This window comes from Aulonocara stuartgranti (assembly GCF_965226115.1).
Source record: "Aulonocara stuartgranti genome assembly, chromosome: 6".
Classification (NCBI taxonomy): domain Eukaryota; kingdom Metazoa; phylum Chordata; class Actinopteri; order Cichliformes; family Cichlidae; genus Aulonocara; species Aulonocara stuartgranti.
Genome location: NC_138944.1, coordinates 11,190,117 through 11,206,644, shown reverse-complemented (window position 1 = coordinate 11,206,644; position 16,528 = coordinate 11,190,117). Strand labels below are relative to the sequence as shown.

Sequence of the window (16,528 nt, the reverse complement as noted above, 5' to 3'; positions counted from 1 at the left end):
ATAAAATGTGCAAGAGAGCACAGACAGGCCCCCCTTCCTTTTGTGCAGCAGTTGCCTAGCAACATGAGGCTGGAGTGAAAATGGTGGTGCTGCATTTTATGAATGAAATCGGAAAACAGAAAGGAGCCAGAGATGGGAGGGCGAGGAGCGAGCCAACGTGCTGAGTCTCTCTACTGTTGCAGTGCTTCCTTCCACACAAGTCAAGGTGGAAAGCAGCCGTATGGAACATGTTCTGATTAACAGGAAACACAACAAGGTCAACAAAAAAAAAAAACTTTATTAACCCCATCACTGTTGTTACAAATACTGAAGCTGAGAATATATAGTAAGTACAAAATGAAAACCTGCCTTCTTGTTTTGAAGACAAAATAAGAACAAGGAAAACATTATTTACAGTAAGCCTAAATCATCCACACACACACACACACAATGCAATTTGGCATCCATCATTACCTACATGTTTTGCTCATATAGGCGTTTTATGTAACAGTAGGTGAACTGTTGCCTATTCACAGAAGCAGGTTTACCGAGTAATCTAGATAACCCTGGGGCAAAACATGTTAATGCGAATAAAGCCACTTGATGCCACAATATCATAAACATGGCCCATAATTCAAACCCAATTCCCTCCCCCCAGTAGGTGTCACAAGAGACAAATCTTACAAAGAATGAAGTGCTCTACTACAAGCAGCTAGGTGCTATATCCTTCCCATCGCATAGCACTAGTTGATCTGTGCAGAAAAGGACAAAATGAACAGCATGGGTATCAGAATCTCGAGTTTTTCCCACACGTTTCAGGTCTGTTGAAGTGACCTGGCCCAGCACTGATGATCTGCACTTCTTTCAGCCAGGCATAAAATATAATCTTATACAGAAATACAATAAATTAAGGCAAATCTGACTGTGCACACCTGTGTGTGTGTGTGTGTGTGTGTGTGTGTGTGTGTGTGTGTGTGTGTGTGTGTGTGTGTGTGTGTGTGTTGAAAGGAAGTGCGTAAAGAGGAGGAACCAGAGGTGGTAACCATGCCAGACCAATCCCATTTTTGAGTGCTTCATAAAAAGATAATGTCTATGCTGTGGTGTCCTGTGCTTTCTGTTAAAGTCCACATGTTATACAGAAACATCCATGGCCTCCTTGTATAAATGTGTGTTTGCAATGTGGGTGTGTATAGATAAGAAGGGCTCCTTATCCATTGCATTAATCTGATGCCTCTTACATGCAGTCCATGGAGTTATCTGGCATCACTCCTAGATGTGGCATCTTTCCTGGTATACAGGATGGAGGGAGCATGCCACTGATGTTGGGGGACGGGTCAACATTCTCACTGTCTTCCATCTTGTCTGCCAAGCCCTCCCAGTTGATATGAAAACGGGTGACACGAGGATTTGAGGCCAAAATATTCCTCTGGAGCTGCAATGATGAGAACTTGTTAGAAATAGGGGTGGACTGCTAATGTTTTTACATGAGGACATAATTAGATTACTAATTAGGAGCCCAAAAGTTAGTTATGACAGCCATCCTTAGGAGTGCACATTTCCCCTCAGAACTTGGGATAGCTTTGAATTAAATACAATGAATAGTTGGTTTTATGTTGGATTTGTAGAAGGAAAAGACCAGTGTAAAGAGAATGAAGCACAAGATAATAATTTTAATGCTAATGTTAAAGTAGATACTGGTACAAGAAAGCATAAAATTCCACCTGAACTAATGCATTCTTTTAAAACAATGCAAGACCAAATAAAACAAAAACACAGTGCTAAACAATCTCCAGATAATTCTACACACACATACACGTACATAATGCTACAGTTATCTGTAATTGTACATTTCTGGGCACAAGAGGGCAGCAGAGAGACATTTATAGTACCTTTCCACAAATATGGCCCATATTCTACACTTAATATCACCCAATGCTGATGTAATCTGGTCACATTACAGTAAATGCAGACAGCTGGAAACAGCTTTCCTCAGTATTATTCATGATGGTCATTTGTGTACTTGTGTATGTTACCTGAGAGTAATCTGGTTTGAGAGGTGGGTTTTCTCGCAGTTCAGGGTCCGTGTATTCATTGTTGACATAGTAACCGATGCGGATGAACTCCTGTCCACGGTAGGTGCAGGTTATAAGGACTACGGTCACTCCTACAGCATCGCTTTCTGGAATCAGCCCTGTGTTAGGAGCGTCAGCCTGATAGGGTAAATGAGCACAGAGAAGAAATCAGATGAAATCGAATTATGCTATAAATGAAACAGTAACTGGTTAACCAAACCAGGGATATCAAATACATATATGATATTGTGCAAAAGGAGTATGTGAAAAATCCCGTTTATAACAATTTTCAAGACATGGAACACTCAAAGAGCTTTATAGAGGTTAAAAAGACAAAATTGATACAAATGAACTGAGAAAAAAACACAAACATAACCCAAATGCCTGTCTGAACAGATGCATTTTAAGCTGCTGTTTAAAGGATGTCACTGAGTGGGAAGTGCAAAGAATGAGTGGGAAGCTGTTCCAAAGTTTTGGAGCTAAGGTTTGGAAGCCACAGTCCCCTCTTAGTTTTCAAAAGGATATACAGTGGGGCAAAAAAGTATTTAGTCAGCCACCGATTGTGCAAGTTCCCCCACCTAAAATGATGACAGAGGTCAGTAATTTGCACCAGAGGTACACTTCAACTGTGAGAGACAGAATGTGAAAAAAAAAAATCCATGAATCCACATGGTAGGATTTGTAAAGAATTTATTCGTAAATCAGGGTGGAAAATAAGTATTTGGTCAATAACAAAAATACAACTCAATACTTTGTAACATAACCTTTGTTGGCAATAACAGAGGTCAAACGTTTACTATAGGTCTTTACCAGGTTTGCACACACAGTAGCTGGTATTTTGGCCCATTCCTCCATGCAGATCTTCTCGAGAGCAGTGATGTTTTGGGGCTGTCGCCGAGCAACACGGACTTTCAACTCCCGCCACAGATTTTCTATGGGGTTGAGGTCTGGAGACTGGCTAGGCCACTCCAGAACTTTCAAATGCTTCTTACGGAGCCACTCCTTTGTTGCCCGGGCGGTGTGTTTTGGATCATTGTCATGTTGGAAGACCCAGCCTCGTTTCATCTTCAGAGTTCTCACTGATGGAAGGAGGTTTTGGCTCAAAATCTCACGATACATGGCCCCATTCATTCTGTCCTTAACACGGATCAGTCGTCCTGTCCCCTTGGCAGAAAAACAGCCCCATAGCATGATGTTTCCACCCCCATGCTTCACAGTAGGTATGGTGTTCTTGGGATGCAACTCAGTATTCTTCTTCCTCCAAACACGACGAGTTGAGTTTATACCAAAAAGTTCTACTTTGGTTTCATCTGACCACATGACATTCTCCCAATCCTCTGCTGCATCATCCATGTGCTCTCTGGCAAACTTCAGACGGGCCTGGACATGCACTGGCTTCAGCAGCAGAACACGTCTGGCACTGCGGGATTCGATTCCCTGCCGTTGTAGTGTGTTACTGATGGTGACCTTTGTTACTTTGGTCCCAGCTCTCTGCAGGTCATTCACCAGGTCCCCCCGTGTGGTTCTGGGATCTTTGCTCACCGTTCTCATGATCATTTTGACCCCACGGGATGAGATCTTGCGTGGAGCCCCAGATCGAGGGAGATTATCAGTGGTCTTGTATGTCTTCCATTTTCTGATGATTGCTCCCACAGTTGATTTTTTCACACCAAGCTGCTTGCCTATTGTAGATTCACTCTTCCCAGTCTGGTGCAGGTCTACAATACTTTTCCTGGTGTCCTTCGAAAGCTCTTTGGTCTTGGCCATGGCGGCGTTTGGAGTCTGACTGTTTGAGGCTGTGGACAGGTGTCTTTTATACAGATGATGAGTTCAAACAGGTGCCATTCATACAGGTAACGAGTGGGGGACAGAAACGCTTCTTACAGAAGACGTTACAGGTCTGTGAGAGCCAGAGATTTTCCTTGTTTGAGGTGACCAAATACTTATTTACCACCCTGATTTACGAATAAATTCTTTACAAATCCTACCATGTGAATTCATGGATTTTTTTTTCACATTCTGTCTCTCACAGTTGAAGTGTACCTCTGGTGCAAATTACTGACTTCTGTCATCATTTTAAGTGGGGGAACTTGCACAATCGGTGGCTGACTAAATACTTTTTTGCCCCACTGTATGAAATCACAAGAAGGCCTCTGAGGACCTACGAACCCAGCCTAGAGAATAGGGGTGGAGCACTTTGATAATGTAGATGAAAAACCAAAATTTTAAACTACTCTAAACCTGACAGAAAGCCAGTGCAAAAATGTTAAAAGTGGACTGATGTATGAAGACTTTTGAGAGTCAGTTAAGAGTCTCACAGGAGCATTTTGGACAGACTGAAGGGAATTAATAGATGCTTCAGTCAGAACAGAAAACTCCATTCAATAACCTAAGCAAGAGGAGAAGGAGGCTTGGACAAGAACCTCCAATTCACTTCTTGAGAAAACAAGCTGAGGTGCTTGTCCATGCCTTCTTGTCCTCTTAAAAGCAGTCATACATCAGATGAAAAATCTGACGGTACTTTTCTGCACTTAAAGTTCACACCACTTTCTGAAATTTCTCACCATTAGGTGCCTTTTTTCTTTTACACTTGAATGGTTCATAGGTCATTGTTAAGTGACTGTAAGAAAAAAAAATCCTTTGAAAATATCCAGGTACAAGGACTACATTGAAAATTTGTGAGGAAAAAAGTAGTCAATGTCCAAAGAAATACTGAAAGGTCAGAAGACTTTGGAAAACTATTGTTCAAGACCACAAAAATGATAAGTCTTGACTCCTTGATAGCAAAATATAATAAGAAATTAGGCTTGACTTAGTATAGGCTTGCACTGTACTGTATAACTCATTGAGAAGTTGAGTGCAGAGAGACTTTGTTGACAATTAGCATCACAAAGTTCAAGCTTAGTCAGAAAAGGGGATACGATGCTGCCTCACATGGAGAAGCTCATCTGTCTTGGGATCTTGTTTAGAGACAAGGGTAAAGTGGAGCAGGAGAATGACAGATCTATATGATCTATTGCGTTCAATTGACATTTCTACCTTCACCTTTTTTTTTTTTTGCATATACTATTATATATTGTACATATATTTATTAGTTTCAGATTTAGCCATTTTTATATTTTGCCTGTTTATGTTATTGTATTTTGCACAACTCCTTGTGAAGCTCGCACACAAGAATTTCACTCGCATGTGCTGTACCAATGTACCTGCACATGTGATGTGACAATAAAAAGTGATTTGATTTGACCTACGGACAAAAATACAAGGTAGAGACTGACAGAAGTAGACCACAAATACTAGCGGAGACAATCCTCCACTACATCTCTGCATCAGGTGTGGTAGCAACATGTACTGATCCCAGTGAGAACCCAGCCATGATGTCTCTTGGCCGGTCTGGGAACCTCTCAGTTTCCTCTCAGAAAAGCTGGGAAAAAGATGCTGGGACAGTGCGATCTGGTATGTCTGCTTTGAATACCACTCAACAGGGTTTGTTTTAAATAAAACTGGATGTTAAGTATTACATGATAAAAGCTCACTGAGAGGACTCACCTGAAACACAAACATGTGTCTGCCAGCTGGTACAGGGCCCACTAAAACAGAGTCCAAAACCTGGTCGTACTCCTCGCTCTCAGCTGAACCCACATAAATGATCTTCCATTCCAGGTCTGCCAGTACACAGAGGACAAATAGGGAGGTTTGTTTTTAAATTATTATTATGATCACCATCATCATTATTACTACTACTACTACTACTACTACAACAAGGTAGGCTTAATTTTACTTTTTTAAATGAATAATTATAGTTAAACATGCACAAACTACTTTTTTTCCTTTCTCACACACACACACACACACACACACACACACACACACACACACCTGTAAAACAGGGTATTGTGAATGATACCTTCACCAGAAGGGTCACTTTATCCAATTTACATAGAAAATGTTTCATGGTTGTCCCTTTTTGTTATAGTTCACCCTGTATTAATTAGTATTAGTAATGCAAATAAAATTTACCTGTAGCACTGGCCAGATATAACCGAAACGGCATCAGTCTCCATAAAAACCTCAAGTTCCCACAATTTATTGATTTGAATATAAGGGAGAAAAACGATGTTTAATGGTGCAAATGTTGTTTTGGGATATTAATAACTGGATTTGGTAATGAAAGAAAAAACAAAACAAGATTTGTGACTCAGTCCAACTAGCACCACAATACGAAAGAGACAAAAAGCAATTCAGTTTGTTTGAGGTGCTGACAAAATTTGAAACTCTACTTGCTCCTAATGTGTATTTGGTAATATTATTTGGGCTCACTTTTAAATGAACGGCAGAAAACAGGAGACTAAACTTGGAAGTTGTAGCATGATGCTATTGGTAGGCTTGATTTTAAGACAGTTCAGTACATTCTATATTTAATATCTGCTTATCCATTAATTTTAAAATCAAATAAATGTTAAGGGTGCTGTGTCGAGAACTAGTAAAAAATGGGCCAAGATAGAATACGTACAAATAAATTCAGACTGAAGCTTATACTTAAATTTTGTTGACAGGAAAATAGTTTTTTTTTTTTTTTTTTTTTAAATCGGAAAGGTAATGAAACTTAAGTTTCGGTATTATAGATACCAAATGTTCACAGCAAAGCAGCAAATAATATAATGCCACTTAGGGCTCACAAGTCCATTGTGCTATAATTAGTAGAAAATGCGGGCTACTTTTATATCCTTAAAGAAAAATATATTTCCCCGCTATCCCGTCGCGCGGTTCGCGGCAAATTACGAGCTTGTTTATTGCTACAGTAACATGTGACCGACCAATCAGCTTCTTGAGAAATACTTACGAGGAAGGTCCTTTAACCAATAGCGGTGGGCAGGAGGCGGGGCGCTCTGCACAAACGCGCCAGCGCCAATTTTCAACAACTTTACAAATGAAATATAACTTTACAGCCCAAACGACAGCTAATACTGAATAACCATCGAGCAAAATAACGTGCTTATCGTTCACTTATGATGCAACAAATACATCCAGCGGTGAAATTAACACTTAAAGCAGACTGCGCCCACACGACGCTGCTATTCTACAGCTAACATATAACAAAAGAGTAATTCAACTAGAATGACACGCTAGCTAAATACCCACCTTCCGGCAAGTCCTCCATGCATTCAAACGTTATTTCGAACTGAAACGGGTTTCCAAACGGGCTGGGGTTATCCAACACAGCAACATTTAACACTTGTACCTTGGCCATATCTTCAGACGCACCTTAACCTGAGAAACTCTTACGCCTTTTTTTCTCTTGAACCAGATTTAGTGAGTCACTTCGCACTTTACTATCGCCGAGCTCACACGCTGTCAAAGTTGCCTGGCTTCAAAGACGCAAGTTACAGTTAGCCTCTTTTATTCTCCAAGTACACCAACAGAAGGAGCCGCTGCTTGGCTGAAGGAAGTACGTCACTTTCGTCTTCTTCGACGTCTTTATTTTACATTGTCCATAGAAGGGTGGTGCTGCCCTCCAATGGTAATTTGTTGTATTGCAGCTAGATTAAACTAAATACATAAATATCCTCGAGAAATATCAAGAAAAATATTTTAAAAATAGTGTGTATATATGCATATAGTAGAGAAATGCCAAGAGCTGACATATAAATGCCTTTCTGTTGTTTACTTGTTCAAAAGAAACAAAAAAATAATTACAATGCCACAGTTATTTAGACCTGTATATGTCTCTTCACTGACTGATCAAGTTTTCTACACAGAGGAAAAGTTTCAGACCATGAAATAAATACTTTATTGCAAAGAAATCCAAGGCGCCTCCAAAAATGACCTTTACTTCGTTTTTGTTCTAACTTTCATTTGACTTGTGTGAGAAAACCAGTAGCTGCATTGGGAGTATTTCTACAGAGCATTAATCAGTGCTGAAAACCAGTGCGTTACAGTGTGATTCTCAACATTTTCCACTGTGACTATGTTAGCTTATCAAACACAATTGCAGCCACTAAGATCAAATATGACGGCAATCTGTTCTCGCACAGTTCACAGTGCATACATTGCCATTGTAACCTAAGTTTTGAGGAAGGAAAAAAAGCTCGATATAAAATAATTTTTTTTTAAAAGGACAAGTAGTGCAGATATAACTCAGGTTATATAATTTTATTTGTTGTTACATGGGTAAACATGCTGACATTTTATTTTTGTTATTATTAACTATCTATTAACCACCTTCATACACATGATGTTACATGATGTTTTACAAACGATTCTTACATGTTTGTCCAAATATAGGTACCATTTACACTGTATTTTTTCAAAATGTAATGTAAATGTGGAGTAACTGATTATTTTTCTGTATACTACTTGAAAAATTCACCTATTATCTCCTTGCAGTCGACCAGTTCTATTCTTGCCTGTCTTCCTCTTCCTGTCTCTGTCTCAGTCCATCAGGGGACATTTGGGATGTGGTGGAAGAATGCACGTTTAAGACACTTCCTCACTGGCCTCACTACAGACCTGGAAGTCTGTCTTTAATATACAGTTTATGATTTTTTTCTTTATTTTCTCCTTCGGAAAGCTAGTCTAATTCTCTGTGTTGCTAAGGCAGGTTTTTGTTTGCCTTTTTTTAAGAAGTGTCTTACTCAACCTTTAAAAAATATTTATAGATTATTATTTTTTATTCTCTTCAGTTTCACTAATTTCGACATCCTCGGATCATGTATTCATTGACCATCTCGTTAATGGCTAAACAGGTAGAATTATGTTCCTCAGTTGTACATTCTGTTACTGTAGGCCAGTACTCAATCCAGGTTCTCTCACCAAGGACATACTGATACCTAATTTGAAAGTGAAAAACAGAAAAAAATCTTACAAATCTATGAATACTCCCAATATCACAAGAAGAAAAAAACAACAACTTACGATTGACTCTTTTCATCTTTGAAAATATCTCCAGATGTTCCCATCATAAGGAAGGTTTTGCCCACTCCCAGATCTAAAGCCATTCTGCAGTGTGGATAACCTAGGAACGTGCGCTGTCTACCCTGAGCACCCACATCATAACTTCCTGTAATCAATACATAGAAGAACAAATGCAAATAACACATAAAGGAATTTTTTACATTTTCTTTGTATTATTTGTAGCTCTAATCATCACTTCTGAAAGATTGCAAACTACCTGAAAACAAACAAACACATAAGTAGGCAGTTTGGGAAGAATTATTGGTCAGAGCCCAGAAAATGAATCTAAATCATACTTAATTGTGATTCCTTTAAAATTCACATATTAAGAAGAAGCTCAGCTATGAAAAATTAGGTGGCATTTTAATTCTGAGAAATTCTCAGCCAAATATTTGAAAATAATGATGGCTGAAAATGTCTTAAATTCAGACAAAGAAGATATCTGGTATCACCATAGGGGATCAGATAGGGAAACAATACAAATCGCAAACACTTTTGGTTCTGTCACAGGTTTAAATAAAATCAACCTACCTTCTTTGATGACTTCCAGCACCTGCACTGTGTAAATGTCTGTGGACAAACCATCTTTAAACTGTTCCACGCTCACTTTGTATGCTGAGGACAGACAGTTTGTAGACTGTTAGCTCACCTGCTCTGTTCCTTAGAGTATTTATTCCATATTTATTAAAAACAAACTTACCAAAATCTATTTTGCTCCTCACTGTAGTCTCACAAATCTTATCTTTGCGTTCATCATTGTTGATTTTTCCCTTCTTCTGCATACTACAATTCTCTGGAAATATACAACAGGCACAAAGGGATAAAGGAACTAAATGAGATTATGTGGAATTTTGTGGACTGGTGATGGCTGCATGGATCTAAGCCACATTTTAAATATGTTAGAGCTGTGTTTGTGTTATCTGCATTTGACTGACAGATGAGCTCCTATTAAACAATAGAATCATACATCTCATGGGTCAAATACATTACCAAAAACTAACTAGCAACTGCAATATACACCCAGCAGCCGAGTCATTACATCTTGGTAGTATCAGGTTGCCTCCGCAACTCGTCACAAAACATATTCAAAGAGTTGCTGGAAACATTCCTCAAAGATTTTGGCCACATTGATGCGATTGAATCACACGGGTGTATTTGTCACGGAGTGTCTAAAGTACTTTTATAGTAAAAAAAAAGAAAAAAAAACTTCCAAGTATTGTGTACAATCTACCTGTTCTAACCTTTGTATACCAAAAATGTTTAATAAAGAATTTCAGAGGTTAAAAAAAATGTATGTAGCGTCATCTCCTGCTTACCTTCAGCACATATGCATTCATCATTTCTACAGAGGCGCAGCAGCTCTCCAGTTTTCCTTTCTGGATGATAGAATCTCACACATTTTGTGTCTGCATTGACAAATAAAGATGTTTTTGCACCATTGTAGTACATTTAAAAATGTAATATTGCACCCAACCACATGAAGTGAAATCTACTGGAAGCAAAGATGAATCCTTTACGCTCAAAAAACGATTCAAAGATGCCAAACTCACGATCACTTTGTAGCTGGTCGCTGAATTCGTAGACATATACAGAAGCTGGTTGTAAGATGCCCACTCTCAGTTTCTGATGGACCCTAAAGGCAATCTCCAGCTCTGTGTAAGGAACCTAGAGGAGAGAAGTTATGAAAAGGAATTAAAAAATGATGTGAGCACAGGTCAAAAGAGAAAAAGTAGAGAGAGGGGGAACACTGATCGCTTACTTTGTTCAGGTAAATGGTGAGCAATCTTCTCTCTGACTCAGTGCTCAGCCTGTATTTTGAAATAGTGCGGGCATGCCCTTTGGCTTGCTACAATGAAACACACACATCCACGGTTCAAAATTTAAAGATGCCTCCTTAATTAGAAATACTGAATTCTGAACAATTTGAGCCCATTTGTGTTTATTTTTCTTACTAAATCCAGATCTTTTGTGCTAACAGTGAAGCCAGTTAGCAAGCCTATATCCAAGACTGGTGTGGTTGCATTACGCTCCTTGTTCTTATAGCTGTAAACAGAACAGGGAGAATAAGTAATCAAAGAATGAAAAGGCAAGAACAATTTCTTTATCAGCAGTAAAAGACACAAAAGTTACAAATCTGTATAGCTCTAAACAAGAGCTGTGAGAAAAATGTTTTAAATAAAATTGTTAGTGCTGTCAGCGCTAATCTTGTTAAAATGACGTTAACGGCATAACCGCATCAACAGGGCAAATCTCCATTAGCGGGTTAGTGCAGATCGCCCCGTGCGCGGTCGCAACAGGTGTTTTTCTGCCTGGTGACTTAATTTCACAAATTTTCCAAGTGTGAGCTCAAGGTTGTTCATTTGTTGGTGGGAATAATATATAATATTGTTAAAACCTTTAACGGAAATCAAATCATTTGAAAAGTTCAATGAAATATACATATATTTATTTTTTGTCTACTTACAAAACCTTAATTTTTAGGTTGTAGATGTTTTCATCATCACCCAGCGACTCTGCAGAGGCAAAGCAATGGAAGACTTTAAATCTGATTTACAGTATTTATTTTTAAAAAGCTCGGAAAAAATCAAATTAAAATAAGAAAATTACCTCACATAGATAGTCAAAAAATGTGTACAGTTATCTTAAGATGGATAAACCGACAGAGGGCAGCAAATTACCTGGAAGGAGCTGCACTGACAGGTTAAATTTCTGACAGTTGTCTTCTTTTTCTTTCGGCAGTTCATAATACAGCGACGTTATCTGTGATACAGACAACAGGAGCTTACAGCAAATTCAAACACAAGGAAACAAATAAACAACAAATAAACAACCAAAACATTGCATTTTACTTACCGTCAGTGTTGCTTCTCCTGGTCCTGTGGCTGACACTTTCACGTCTTGGTTTATGACGTTGATCTGTTAAGGATGCAGAAATCAACACATAGCAAGCAGAAGGAACAGAGATGCTGTGTATTTACTTATGTGAAAAAGAACACTTTCTCACTTTAGATGTTCTTGTAGCAAAGTGGTTTTCCCAGTTAAAGTTGTATTTATCAGGCTTTGACCTCCCCGGCAACAAGATGTCCACATTCAGATCGTAATCTGGCTCTTTTTCACTGGTCCAGTACTCTGCTATTGCCTGGTACACTGTCATTGTGGCCTGGGGAGAAAAATGATCAGTGATCAATAATTTGTGGCCAGAGCAAGATTAACTTCATCAGTGGATCAGTACATGAGGATATTAAGATGTCTTCTTTACCTGAGCTGACCCATAGCCTCCATTCTCTCTGATCTGTTTGTTGAACCATCGGACAATTGGTCTTGCTTCATCAAAGGCCTTTAATGGAAGAAAAGGGTTGAAATACAGTGTATTTGTCTTATTTTAGTTAAATATAGAAAATCTTATCAAAGCTGTTATATAATAAGCACGATTTCCACAGACCTCTGCATATCCTCCTACACTACATCTATTATCTTCTCTGTGGTCTTCCTCATTTCCTCCTGCCTGGCAGCTCAATCTTCTATTACATGTACACTTTAGCTACATGTACTGCTCTGTGACACAGATACTTACCTTGGCCCTAACAAGAGCCAATAGAGCGTAAGCCGTGGCCTCCACTGTGAAAACTCGTCCTGCAGGTGAAGGCCAATAGGACGAATCTAAGCAAAACACAGAGACAGTTTTGCATCAAGTAATGTGGTGCTCTGTCTAATCTTTAATTTAAATAATTTTTATAATAAACTTGATAATAGGTGGGTAAGGTTATATAAATATATACACAAGTTCATACACAAGAAAAATGCATTCCATTTTTTCAAAAAGAAAGCTGCTATTTGATAGGTGCTGGCTGGGTGGAGGATTGAAGAAAAAAGGAGGAGTGAAATGCAGAAATGCAATGCTTGTTGTTACTTCAGTAATAGTTACCAGATACAACTCAGTAGATAATTGTTGGTCCTATGGAAAGAGAAGGAACCCAAAGAAGATTGCTAGGAATAAATGCACACTGGATAAGCAGAAGAAGATGGATGGATGGATGGAGGGAAAAACACAGAGGTGCAAACATCAGTGTCTTACTTTCTTTTTCTTACGATGTGGCAGGTGAACGTGCATATAAAGATGGAATCACAAACACTCATGTCATATATTTTAGAATCACGCTTAAAGAAATATACCCCCCAAAAAAGGTTACACATTCATCCAGCAGGATGTTGATCCAAAATGTTCGAGTCACTCATTTAGTAAAACCTCCTACACTACATAAATGATCCAAACTAAACTTCTCCACTTACCGTGGCTGCTAAAAAATAGATTAAAAAAATGTCATGGAGAACAAAAATCTGTTAATAGCTGTCGCCAAAACTGTCACAGAGACTGGTTGGGTCCACACTCAAATGTTGTCAAGCTGCTCTACAAGCTAACCGACAGAAAGCAATAAAACCAATCTCTGATCTTTAGTAAAGTCATTATTGGGTGTCAGAATACGCATCTATTTGTACTGATTTTGAGTTGTATATAACTTCAAAACTAACAAACTCATTTGTGTGGAACTTTCTGCTTGTCAGAATCAGAATCAGAAACTTTATTGTCATTGTCATGAGAACAACGAAATTAAGAATGGTCCCCGATCATTGCATCATCCCTAGCAATATCAAAATATAAATAAAACAATAAAATTCAATAAATAAAATAGATAGAATACTTAAAATACTAACAATTGTGCTTTCCAGTTGACAGATGTGTATTAAAAAAAAATCATTTTCTTTCACATTTTTTCTCCTTCATTTATGTCAAACAAAGCTGTATGTAACGTTTCTCGCGGTTAGTATCATGGTTGCTAGGCAACCTGAACAGCGCGACGAAGGCTAGACCGTCCCATTTCACAAGCCTCTCACTTCCGCACTTCTCGTACTTATAGTACGCACAGTGCGCGTACTTCAAGCGTGCAGACCCTGAATTGGGACACAGCCATCGTGAACGCTTCCTGGCCATCCAGCGAAACTCTTGGGAAGACAACGTGAACATTTTATTTGTACTGTATAATCTGCAGATTCTGACAGAAATCTGCAACTATCCTTTGAAGCACCGCTCCTCTAAAACAGCAATAAGGATAATTATTAGGTTATCTACATTATTATGTAAATAACAAAATAACTTAAAGCAAAAATTGGGAAACATAAAGTCCGAAGTCTTTACATTAAGGGCCATCAGTCAAACAATACTGTTTGCTCTGGGTCTAAACAGAGCGCGTTGTGTGTGACGTCTTCTTTTGCGCATGCGGGCCGCTTTGAGCGTTCACACTAGAGCACGTTTGCTGTCGCATTTTAGTTGTAGTGTGAACAAGCAGACAAAAAAATCGGATTTGATCAAAAAATCGGAATTGAGCATTAAGACCTGCAGTGTGAACGTAGCCATAATGTCAAAATACATTTTTAGGCCACTTTATCTTGCGTTTATAGAAAGCTAGGATATGCACTGAACTACAGAACAATTCCTGGAATGCTAAATAGCACGCATATATTTATAGCATTTTTGAGCTTTTCTTTCTTGCAGGTAACTACACAACCACACTGATGCTTTACATGAATCTCTAATAAGCTAACATGTACGTGAATGTTAGACATGAGAGTCAATCCGTTTGACCCAAGTTTTTGTGATGCGGTTGTTGATGTAGTTTTGCACAAGCTATTTATTATTCCACTTTAGTACTACTATCTTTATATTTTGGATTGTTGTGTTACAGCACCTGGGGAAGAAAACTTAAAGAAGATCTCTCGGTTTAGTTTGTTTTCATTGGCCATGGCGTATGATGTTATGGCAACAGCATAAGGGTTGACTAAGCTTGGCAGACGCCTCTCCAGGTAGCCCACTGCTTTGTCTATGCTCGCTTGCAGATTCTGGATAGAAAGAAACAATGAAGGAAAGAAAAGTAGAAGAAATGTAAGATCACGTCGACGGGTAAGATTTAAGTTGCAGCTGCACAGATGTTTAAAGATCTGCAATATGGGAACAAAATGTACAGACTGCCAGTCTTTCGATAGATCAGTAAACACACTATCCTTCATTTTTTATATTTGACTACTGGGTTTCACATTCTGTGCGTAAAAGTTTTAAAAAAAGAGAGATAACGAACAAAAAGGCACTCACATGAACAGTTGGAGCACATATTGTGTGTGACTCTTGCATAGAAATGACGCAGAAAGCTGTAAAGGAGGCATCTGAGTCTGTGTCAAGCACATCACCCTGTACACGCAAATACACACAAGCATGTCAAAACTACTGATATATATACTACTTCTTAATATATTTAATAATAAAAGTTTGCTGATTCATCCAAAATGACATTTGGTATACTATTCTGCAGGTTTGTATTTTATGCAGGCTTTTGTTAAAATGAAGAGTTAATGTTAATGAAATCAGTGCACGCACAAGAATCTCTTTGAGGGACACACTTCCAACTTCCATAAACATGCCGTTACGTTGCTGTGTGTTCACGATCAGAAACCTGACAGCGTTACAGATCACTTCACTTTGCACTGCTATCAGATTGTTGGCCAGGGCGAACACCTTGACAACATATGCTGTCAACCTAGTAGAAGAAAGGTGTATATGTAAAATCAACACATAGTCATAATCCGAGTGAGAAAATATGCAAACATTTACATATTAAAAACCAACAACTGTAGGCCTCACCAGGTGCTGCTGGGTTCATCCTGAGTCCTAGCAAAAGATCCATCTTTTTTACTGTATTCAAGTTGGTTGTGGTATCCTAAACAAACCAAAGAAAGTAAACTCAAGTTATTCACTATTGTTCAAACTCTGTACTAAAAGTTACTGAAAACCTATTTGAATAGTATTTTTAAATTAGGTGGTTTTGTATTGCTGGTTACTGCCAAGTGTGACCTTTGGTTTTTACACACAGGGCTTTAAAAAAGAAATCTCTCATACCTGTGCTAACAGTTTGTGTTAACTTACCAGTTGCGATGTGCTGGAGGGCCTGATGACGCTGGTCAATGTTCGCAATCTCCCAGAGATCGGCTCTGTCTAAATATGTGACTGCGATAACTGGTAGGGTCATGTGAATCATGTTCTCCTCTCCACATCCTGAAGGCTGATAGATCAGACCACCCATTGACTCCCCACTAATTGTGTTCTTGAGCACGTTTCTCTGTTGTTTCCCTGAAATTAATACACAACCAGTCTCATCATTTGCTACTGAGAAAAAGGTGGAACACAGGGGCGTAATTTCCAGGGGGGTAAGGGGGGTTATGACCCCTCCAATAATCAGACCCAACCAATATAACCCCTACAATAAAATTATGAATTAGAATAGAATAATCCTTTAATTGTCCCACAAGGGGAAATTTGGTTGTATCAGCAGCAAAGAAAAGCACATATACAAAAAGAACAGGACACAGAACAGAAAACAAAATTATTATTATTTTTTTTACATATTTACATCAAAGACAATAGTTACCAGAGCAGAGTACAGTACAGCTGTTGAAATTAGCGTACAGATAGTGTG

The 16,528-nt window shown here is 38.6% G+C and overlaps 2 protein-coding genes across 2 annotated transcripts in view; both read right to left on the bottom strand.

Annotated features, from left to right (window-relative positions):
* Positions 1–265: 265 nt before the first annotated feature.
* Positions 266–7,523, bottom strand: LOC309708385 (histone chaperone asf1b-B-like). The gene is made up of 4 exons (XM_082536365.1): positions 7,194–7,523; positions 5,601–5,716; positions 2,013–2,189; positions 266–1,411 (listed from the first exon to the last, which is right to left on the bottom strand). The coding sequence occupies exons 1-4, from the start codon at positions 7,300–7,302 to the stop codon at positions 1,214–1,216; spliced, it is 600 nt and encodes a 199-aa protein (XP_082392491.1). The 5' UTR covers positions 7,303–7,523; the 3' UTR covers positions 266–1,213.
* A 527-nt stretch (positions 7,524–8,050) lies between these two features.
* LOC309708480 (complement C3-like) overlaps positions 8,051–16,528 on the bottom strand; it is a gene marked incomplete at its 5' end in the record, with an annotated part of 36,151 nt that continues 27,673 nt past the window's right edge. The window contains 19 exons of the mRNA XM_082536572.1: positions 8,051–8,881; positions 8,967–9,111; positions 9,537–9,620; positions 9,706–9,798; positions 10,322–10,411; positions 10,556–10,670; positions 10,765–10,851; positions 10,958–11,048; positions 11,470–11,518; positions 11,684–11,765; positions 11,859–11,921; positions 12,010–12,165; positions 12,265–12,342; positions 12,580–12,665; positions 14,750–14,900; positions 15,151–15,246; positions 15,433–15,592; positions 15,697–15,772; positions 15,979–16,182. Of these exons, the coding sequence (XP_082392698.1) occupies positions 8,740–8,881; positions 8,967–9,111; positions 9,537–9,620; positions 9,706–9,798; positions 10,322–10,411; positions 10,556–10,670; positions 10,765–10,851; positions 10,958–11,048; positions 11,470–11,518; positions 11,684–11,765; positions 11,859–11,921; positions 12,010–12,165; positions 12,265–12,342; positions 12,580–12,665; positions 14,750–14,900; positions 15,151–15,246; positions 15,433–15,592; positions 15,697–15,772; positions 15,979–16,182 (2,048 nt within the window). The 3' untranslated portion in view covers positions 8,051–8,739. The remainder of the gene's footprint in view (positions 8,882–8,966; positions 9,112–9,536; positions 9,621–9,705; positions 9,799–10,321; positions 10,412–10,555; positions 10,671–10,764; positions 10,852–10,957; positions 11,049–11,469; positions 11,519–11,683; positions 11,766–11,858; positions 11,922–12,009; positions 12,166–12,264; positions 12,343–12,579; positions 12,666–14,749; positions 14,901–15,150; positions 15,247–15,432; positions 15,593–15,696; positions 15,773–15,978; positions 16,183–16,528) is intronic.

Coding starts and splice junctions, on each gene's coding strand:
- LOC309708385 (XM_082536365.1), bottom strand. CDS start 7,302: ATGGCCAAGGTACAAGTGTTAAATGTTGCTGTGTTGGATAACCCCAGC. Junction 5,717..7,193: donor CATGGAGGACTTGCCGGAAG/GTGGGTATTTAG, acceptor GTGTACTGGCAG/ACCTGGAATGGAAGATCATT. Junction 1,412..2,012: donor TCAAACCAGATTACTCTCAG/GTAACATACACA, acceptor TCATCATTGCAG/CTCCAGAGGAATATTTTGGC.